This window comes from Argentina anserina, chromosome 4 (assembly GCF_933775445.1).
Source record: "Argentina anserina chromosome 4, drPotAnse1.1, whole genome shotgun sequence".
In the NCBI taxonomy this organism is placed as follows: Eukaryota; Viridiplantae; Streptophyta; class Magnoliopsida; order Rosales; family Rosaceae; genus Argentina; species Argentina anserina.
Genome location: NC_065875.1, coordinates 8,934,296 through 8,943,953, shown reverse-complemented (window position 1 = coordinate 8,943,953; position 9,658 = coordinate 8,934,296). Strand labels below are relative to the sequence as shown.

Sequence of the window (9,658 nt, the reverse complement as noted above, 5' to 3'; positions counted from 1 at the left end):
GGCCTTAAAAGGGACTCTTGAGGCTTTTTGAAAACTTCTGGGCGGGCAACACATTTCCCGGGATATTTGTTCATCAGCAGAGATGCAGGAACTGCATTTGGAAACAACTCCTCTTCCCCACCAGCATGCACTACCCTCACAAGAAATTTTTTGGATTGTGTACTGTAGTCTAATGAGAAGGAAGCAGTAGCATGTTTGCCATCTCCTTCAAGCAGCTTGTTTCTTTTAGATTCACTTTCAGAATGTCGAGCTAGCCCTAACAACTGCATGCACATCTTTAGCATAAGCGCAATCTGAAATGTTTCAACATAGTCCACTTCTGTGGATTAATGAGCATCCACAGATGATTTGATATTATTACGCACCGCCGGCTGTCTTAATTGAATATTGTCTTTCACGAACGTTGTGATAATATCTAGGCTATCTTTGTTTGTTGTGTAAACCAATGTGAAACTCTGATGAATATAATAAAGCACCAACTAGGTTTCACAATGTATTTACCAGTTCATAGTTGTGCCTGACAGATCCTTGTGCTAGTATCAAAGTCCCCATAGGCCTTTTTTTTGGCCAATTAACACCTCCCTTTCTAGCTAGCTTCTTCAGCCTACCACTGATCAAGAGTGCTTATTAGCTATTATTTTTGCTTCGCAATTGTGGTGACATACTGGGAAGAATTTCGGTAGACCTAGAAAACATTGAATAATAAATAAAAATAGAAAATGTGTTGGTTCCGCTAAAGGGTGTATGATATACTTCAGATCTATTGATTGCTGAACATGTGCTAAGTTCAATCAAATGTGTAGCCTTTCCATTTTAAGTCAATTGCCGAACCGTTGAAATGTACTCATCATGTGCTTCAACAAACAAAGCCCTTGGTTTTGATTGATGTGTCCCAGCATAGCCATTTTTACTCTATCTTAACTATGATCACGAGATGCAGGAATCCTTTAAGCTGGAGTGCATTATATTGACAGAGTCGCATAAGAGAGCTGGATCACCTCTACCAATTATTCCAGACAATTCATGTGGTTCAGTTGAGGCTTGTTCCATAGTCTAACGACTTGAGCATCACTTTCAACTTGGAACCAGTACCCCGACACGGGTAGGAGGTATCCTTTTATATGTACCACTGCCACATTTTTGGTGTGCAAGCTAATTTTGAGTAATTGCTTTTTCAGGAATCCAATTTCGATGACAACTATTTAGAGTGGGATGTCGGCATTATCGATTATAAACATGAAGAAGCTGTTCTTGGTTCAACGGTGCAATTAGTCTTCGGACATGCTTCTGAGTAAGCACTTACATTTCAGAGTTTTCAAACTTGTACAAGTCAAGGAGATCTGTTTCTCATTTTAATGCAGATTTCTTTTCGCAAACAAAACTAAAAGGTGTGACCTTATGCTGCTCCTGGTTCAATCAACAATTCAACATGTTGCTTCAATACTCAATCAACATGCTGCAATTACATGGGATTGGGCACATTAACACTGAATCTCTGATTGATGTTATAGCAGACTAGAAATGGTGCTTTAAACACTTGTGTAGCCATTATCCTGTTACAGCAGAAACTTTAGTAACTCGGTTTGTACATTAGTTTTAACTTCAGCACCAAATGGATGTGTAGGGATCCATTGTTTGATTGCTAGCTTCAGAAAAAAGAACAAGATTCCAAATTGAACCGTGAATCTTCATGTCCATTCCTTGATCTCATGACCTTGTCAAGATGGCTATAGATTCCCACTCCAGGCTGTATATCACATCCTGCGCAGAAAAATGTAGAACTACTAAGCAACACAGTTTTAACATATCAGGCATACTAAAAGAGTCGCAGAACAACTCATATATTTCACTGAACACAAACAACATTTGGTACAATTTCTACGCACAGAAGGATATTGCTGGTCTATGTCAAAACTGTTGATTGCACAAGGTTCTGCCGACAGCTCAATGGGTTCCTCACCTACACACGTTTGATAATTTGTAACTCTCTGTTAGTCTCACTTCCACTTGTACAGAGTGTAAACTAATTAATATAAGAAATAAGCCATCAGACGAGTGACAGTTGGTTCAACACATAGCAGAAATGATCATACCCTGTTCAACGACAGCAAGAATTCCATCCTCAGAACATATCATAGTAGGTAAAATACGTGAAGTACCATTTCCTACGTTCGTAGATTTTATATAGGGGTCATACTGAACCTCCCAAACCTCACTTTCACATGGGGAGTAGGTTGATTCACCTGACCCAACGCCAGAGAGTAATAGTGGCTGTTGTGGCCATCTAAGATCCCATGCAAATACAGTACCTAAAGAGCCTCCTGCCTGTAAGGACATTATAGTTTCAAAACATCATAAGTTCAAGAAAACGAAAATCTCATTGAAAAAACTGTGATAAAGCTCTCTCAGATCCTTTTGACATTGCAGCACACCAGCAATGAATTTACATAGCACAACACTATGTATAATTGAAGCAATTCTTCCAGTACACTAAGATATCATTATAATTCCACCATGAAAATAGACTTAAATTCAACATAAATTCATTATGATACAATTTCTTTTTGACAATGGCAATATAACAATGTTACACTAGTAGATAATAAAACTGAACATGATACTCAAGCTGATCCAACTGCAGAACAAACAACTCTAAATATACAAACTTGCAGCAGCAAATATAGGCAACGTGTTCCCCAGATATAATATTAAATGAGGAGTACCATATCATATTCATGGCATCTACAAGGTTTAATCCCTCTAGTCCATTGCAGAATACATACTCTGATTTACTTCACCATTAGGCATTATCCTTAAGCAACTGAGCAAACAATATCTAAACACTAAATCACCCAAAACACACTCACAGGACATATGGTGAGAAATGCAATAGAAGAAACAAAAAAAAATGATTTTTTTAGAAGAAAGAGAAACAAAGACGTTACTAACATCACTAGTCGAAACAAAATTAATGAGCCACGTCCAATTTTTTGTAAAAAGTACAAACTCATGCTCTTAGCTCCTGTTCACTTGGAAACAGCATACATAACATGCAGCGCCCAACTAGTTTAATGTCAAAAGGAAGTATTGAAGAACATCATATCCACATTACCAGACAAGTGTGCTTTCTTGATGGATGAATATCAATTGAATGTACAATCCCGGAAGATTTTCTTTGGTTCCTGCAACATTTCCAGCAAGCAAAAAATCTCTAAAACTTGCCTTGCCACCGTGGTATGGAAATTTATCATGTTTCAAATATGCACTAAAACAAATAGTTGGGAGAGAAGACACATATTGTAACTTGAAAGCAACACAGTCAAGGCTTAAGACCATTCTGTATCTTTAAGCTAATGAAGCACCAATTTAGGCATGCGAATGTTTAATATAGCCATCCTTAAACAAAGATTTAAAAAAATGCAGGACTTCCAACCTACATCATATTTTGATCTAATGGCGGTTTGCTCAGTGAAGAAAGCTACACAAGCGCTAACAAATGCTCACCAGTCACCCTTGAACTGAGAAACCGCCCCGCCAGGCTTTCTCTGATCCCACCACTGCAGACTGAACCCCAACCCTCCAGTAGCAAACTCACTCGGCGAAGCCCATTTCGCCGAAGTAAACGAAACCAGCCCACTGCTATCGAAAATCCTCCTGCACCTCAGCTCAGCCTCCCCTACACTGACCAAATTGACCCTCCCATCTCCCCCAACAGTGACACACTCCGCCCCGTCATCCATCACATCCACACATGAAACGCTTCCGTCATGCAACGCCTTCTCCGCCACCGAAAGCTCCGACTCGAACGACCAAGGGTCCACCGCGTCGGTGAGCAGCACGTGAAGCGACCCCGAGAGCGTCGCGGCGGCCACTAGGGATCTGCGGCTGAATGGCGAGGCCGTCAGAGAGGACACTCGCGACGGCGGGTCCCATTTCGCCCGAGGGGTGAGATTGGGCGATGGGTCTTGGGTGTATGAGTGGATTTCTACGGAGGGTGAGTCGGAATCGGAGTCGAAAACCGCGACCACGGCCAAGCGGTCCAAGGCGGAGACTGGGGGAAGCCACCGGACGGAGTCTATGTAGTTGGATTGTGGGAATCTGTGAATCTTGGGAGGATCTGAGAGCGCTGCGCCTATCGCCATTGCGCTAAATCTAGGGTTTTACAGAGGGTTTTGATTCTAGGAGGGAAGGGGAAGTAGTAGAAAGTGGGGGGGTTTCAATGTTAAATTACTATTGTGCCCTCGGAGGAAATGAATGGACAAAAGGAGCATACGGAGGAGGGAGAGGGAAAGGGAAAAGAAAGATGTTTGTGGCAGAAAGAAGCCTCATCTGTAACAAGCTCTGGTCCTCTCTGCTTGTGAAGAAAAATGGCAGAGAATCGGGAACCGTCTTGGCTAAGAGGAGAGATTTGCCGACTGAAAATTCAAGTACCCAAGAAGGAGAATTTGTGTTTCCCCGATTGACAGTTCTTGCTAGGGGTGTGGTGGCAGTGTTGGGACTAGGATTCATTGATGCAGGGTAAGCACACTGGATTGTTGATTGAAATTTCGGGAACTATTTGTTGTATATATGTGAATAATGTAATGTGCAGGTATAGTGGAGACTGGTCAAGGATTGGAGTGATCACAAAAGAGACTGAAGAATTGATAAAGGTTGCTGCATTCATAGTTGTTCCCTTGTGTTTGTTTCTTATATTTTCCATCTCCAAACAACAGGAGGATTGAAGTTGCTGAGGTGGTCTCTTGTGTACTTTTATTTGTAAAATGAACTGAGAGTTCTGACCATATATCTTTGTTGATATAAGCCTGTAAGCTGCCTCTTCCAATATTTGTTCATAAGGTATGGAGAGAGAGAGAGAGAGAGCATCTATCTCTGCACTGAGGTGTAAATTGGTACTGCATTTTGCTTGAACACAAAAGTAGTTTGCATTTGTTACCTAAAAAATGCAGTTTGTTATGATCACTTCGATGGTAAAAATCAAACTTACAGTTCCAAAGATAAAGGAGGCTCGAGAGGACATCAACCTTGGTTAATGAGTATATTCTTGCTAACCATATAATGTACTAGGCATTGCTTATCACCGAAAATCGCATCAGGAGCTCAGGAGATCCCTAGAGCGTTCTGTTTCTTTCAAAGGTTTATCTAGTCTTGCAAGGCAGCAACAAAAAATAGGGATTATTTTGCCCAGGCTGTGGTTTCATAACGGGAAGGGATTAGATCGAAATGTTTTTAAAGTGTTATTCATGACCTTCTAGCTAGCTAGAGTGATTAGAATAATGACTGAACATGTCGAATTATTGTTATGCCTATGATTGTTGTTTCCTATCCCCTGCTATATATGCTGAGGCGATAAACATGATTACTACATCTTGTTAGAAATTGGAATTTGATCTGGTGCTCACTAAGTCCTCTGAGATATTAGGTATAGGGCTTAAGTTCTCCTGAAATTGTAACCAAAATTCAGTGGGGAAACTCCACTTGGGTCTTCAGGGGTTTACATTTTATTGGGATTTAATAATTTTATCTCCATGGTAATTCTTCCTTTTTCTGATAACATTGTTAAATGATTTAATCATCTAATCATTTTATATTTCAAAAATCTCTCAAAAATCTACTGCCAATTCTTGAACAAGTTAATAACACATGTGCTACATCACATGATTTAATACCAATACTGGCACAACTTGACAAGCTGGACTAACGCATTGGCATTGGCAGGATGACGAAAAACAGACCCAGATGTATTAGTTCTAGAAAAGCATCATAATGCCTTTCTATTTTTTTGACGGGAAACAACTGTATTAGAAAGAAGGCAGTTACCCCATTACTTGTCATTTAATTTGGACTCCAATATAAGCAAAACATCAAACGAAGTATAAATATCTATGTATCCAACCCAAATTCAGGCGAGGAGTTATCAACATCATATAACAGAATATGCAAAAAGGGAGGGAGGGGGATGTTGTAGCCAAGAATTTGGGTACATTTTCCGACGAGCCAGCGAAGCAACATGATCTGCAGCTATGTTAACATCTCAGTTGTCCAGGTCAAGCTTACAGGCGCAGGCAATTAGTGGTTCGAAATTTGAATGCCCTATTCGGTTGGGATATTTCATTGCTTTTTCATTAGTGTTTAAAGTTTCACTTGCAATGAAACATGAAAAAGTGGGATGTCGCCTCATCGATTTGTGCCAAAACTAATAACAAGGAAAAGAAGCTGCTCTTGGTTCTTGCAACTTACTATTTGCTTGCTCTGGTACCCGCCAAGTCCTCTCCGGAAAATGTAATTATATAATGAATAATATGATCAACAACTGTTATCTTCCCTCGATCGTCCTAGGCTTAGCTAGGGGAATTTTTTTCTTTTCGTGTTATTAAATATCTACTAGGGAATAAATAACGAAAGATAGCTGTTACATATCAGAAATGTACTGTTGTACATGTAAATCTCAGTCCAAACTCGGCGGATACCTCTGCTGCTTTCACCTGGGTGTTTTCGGTACTGGGGTTACTGTGTTAGTGCGTGGATTAACATTAGTCACTCCAGCAGGATTAACATGCAGAATTGCAGATTACTGAAATAGAACAAGACTACTACCAGTACTTGCAGTACAAGTACTCCTTGACAAGCAAGCAAGCAAGAATTATGCATTGGCATATGGCAGGATGACTAAAATAGAAGCAGATGTTCGTCTTAGTTCCAGAAAAGTAGGATTCATGTCTCTCTCTTTAATTTTACAGGAAACAACTGTATTAGATTGAGAAGGCTGATACCCCATTACTTGTCATTGTAGTTGCAATTGGACTCCATCGCAAGCGAAACATCAAAGAAAGCAATAAATATCTAACCCAAAATTGTTAACATGCATGTTCGGCAATCATTAAATCTAGGACAATTTGACTGATGAACCTTCGCTAGCTTCAAGCCCCATGCCATCTGCAGCTAAATGGTTGACATGTACTATTGAACATAAAAGGTCTTTTGATTTGATTGATGTGCAACTGGAGGAGTGTCTACCAATTATGCTAAATAACATGTGGATCAATTCTAGCAGACAGGTAGCTCGATCCTAGCAGTGACATTAATAAGGGTAGAAACCTCCTTTCTTTTTAGGAAAAAATGACCATTTGAACTAATTTAGGTCTCTTATTGCCCATTTGAAACACACAGTTTAAAATGTGATCATTCACTCTAAGAGGATCTAATCTTATTTGATCAAATAGTACAAACAAACTATAAATTTGTATATTTTAGACTATTTTATCCTTATCTACCTAAACACATAGAAAGAGAGTTTATGTGAGAAAACACTTTGCTGGAACCTCGCCAGACTCCGAGCTCCGATCACCCGTCGCAGGACTCCGGTTGCTAGATTTCAGCTACTGATCGCCTGATTTCGGTCATCGACCGTCGGACTCCGGTCGCCGAAATTGCAAATATGGTCACTGGTACGGTGGTACCACTAGAAATAAATTATTGACCCCCAATAATCTAGAACAAATTTCTAGTCACCAGTTGTCAGAATCAAAAATCCAGTGACGGTCGTCGAAATCGGAAGTCCAATTGCATACCATTGGTATAAATTACTGACCCCCGGTAACCCTCATTAGTATATTACTGATCCCCAATAATAATGGCACTGACCACCTGCAATATGTTATTAACCCCCAATAAACAGTGTATATTTGATTTCTTTATCCAAAAAAAAACTTTTGAAAAAGAATACTGATTACTAGTAAGTAGTAAATAGTTAACATAGTTTTACCTTCAATTTATTAGCTAGCTTTTTATGTTACTGTTTTTCAAACGAGAAAAAATATTTTTTTAAATGAAGGGTAGTCGAAGAAAAAAAACAAATTAAAAACAAAACTATCACACTGAGCACACTCCCCGCCGGAGTGTAGCCTTCACCTCGCCGGAGGAGACAAACATAGTAAGGGCATCGTCGGCATCAAGGTTGTAGTTCATGTTCTATTTAGTAGGTATTACTCCGCGAATAAACCCTGATGAAAACATATGTGCTAAGAACCTCAAGTCTATATAATGGCCACTCAGACAACAACTTTAAACCCCTGTATGAAGTATGCTCAGACGGCTTCATATTTTTCCTTGAGTATTATCTAAGTTATCCCTAATTTTCTCAAAACTAAGGGACATATAGGCTATCGGTCTGTTGTATAGTACGTAAACACGCCATAGATTAATGTTGTGTAAATTAAAGCACGATGACATAATAATGTCATGTGAAACATATCTTACCGTGGATTTTGAATAGTCTTATGTTGTCTAAGTGATATCATATTTCATAATATTAATAATCAGTACATTCAAAAACTATTTAACACCACGTAAATATTGTCTGAGTACCATAGAATTAGCACTTAGTTCTAAATTATTGTTGTTATGCTGAGTCTCTAGTGACATATCTTTGTTGTTTGAGTAATACCAAGACAACATATTTGTAGATTGGATGACCAAGTCTATTCAAAGAGCACGTTCTAAAATTCGTGTGCTGTCCAAAGTTCAGTGAGGCAGCCCAGCTAGATAGGCATATATACATAATTAGATCTGCAATATACCTACCCAAGACTACATTCCATGAAAAACATTCAACAAAATCCAATATTGTCAACGCATTTCAACCCAGAGACACTCTATCCCGGATAGTTAGCTTTAGATAACTATGCCATAACCATTAACTATGCATATAGACCTAGAACATAATCGTTCCACAAGTGCACATATCTACCAAAAACAAATAAACACATCTAATAGCTAGCTAGACAGTAGATGAAGTAACTACAAGCATATAATTGATCAGTGTTTGTTTTTAATGCACAAAAAATCAATTTCTAAGTTGCCATAAACACCACTTTTACTGCTCCAAGACATTGTATGTCCTTCTCCAAACACCATGACATGAAAGGGTCATTCTTCTCAATCTTGAAGACCACATTCATGTGCCCTTTCGAAACTTATGCCTCCAGACTGTCATTAGGTTTGTGCAATGCACAAAGTTGATTTCAAAACATAGTGGAAAAGGGATGTGTCTTGTCAAATGGTATCAAAGCAATGATCCTCCGACCAATAAGTTTATAAACTTTGGTTGGGGAGAGAGAGAGAGAGAGAGAGAGAGAGAGGGAAGAGAGGGAGATACCATTTGATAAGACCCACCCTGAAACTTGAGGCGAATATTTGATTGATATCAAAACAGGGTGGAAGAGGGAGGGTCGGAGGACGTCGCTCTATTGCCACAGAACCAGGTTTCGACCCAAAGTCGGTCGACCTCTCATACTGATCTAAAACGTATATATACCCAAATCTCAACGGCCAGATCCTGTGGTTAATCGATTTAATGATTCAGATCAAGTTTGATTTTAATTTCTATTTTAATTGAATTTATGGATAATACCAACATTTAATCTTTCACTATGATGGAAAAGATAAATATTCAAACTTGTAACCGAAAAATAACCTGTAACTTCTGGGTCGGAGAGTTTCAAGGGGAGCGACAATGTTGTGGCTAATCATTTGAGTAGACTGTTAGAAAATAATATATGATATTGCATATATAATCAAAATAATAATTATAAAATAAATATAAATGAGAAACTTGAACTTGGAAATATAATATTGAATAACAAGTTAGAAATTTCTA

At 38.9% G+C, this 9,658-nt stretch overlaps 2 protein-coding genes across 2 annotated transcripts; one reads left to right on the top strand and one right to left on the bottom strand.

Annotated features, from left to right (window-relative positions):
• Positions 1-1,462: 1,462 nt before the first annotated feature.
• LOC126791828 (nuclear pore complex protein NUP43) lies at positions 1,463-4,190 on the bottom strand. The gene is made up of 5 exons (XM_050518319.1): positions 3,505-4,190; positions 3,113-3,182; positions 2,094-2,325; positions 1,887-1,960; positions 1,463-1,761 (listed from the first exon to the last, which is right to left on the bottom strand). Exons 1-5 carry the CDS (start codon positions 4,140-4,142, stop codon positions 1,708-1,710), a joined length of 1,068 nt encoding a protein of 355 aa, XP_050374276.1. The 5' UTR covers positions 4,143-4,190; the 3' UTR covers positions 1,463-1,707.
• A 29-nt stretch (positions 4,191-4,219) lies between these two features.
• On the top strand, positions 4,220-4,810 carry LOC126792137 (uncharacterized). Its single transcript, XM_050518623.1, has 2 exons — positions 4,220-4,518; positions 4,592-4,810. Exons 1-2 carry the CDS (start codon positions 4,220-4,222, stop codon positions 4,722-4,724), a joined length of 432 nt encoding a protein of 143 aa, XP_050374580.1. The 3' UTR covers positions 4,725-4,810.
• The last annotated feature ends 4,848 nt before the right edge of the window (positions 4,811-9,658 follow it).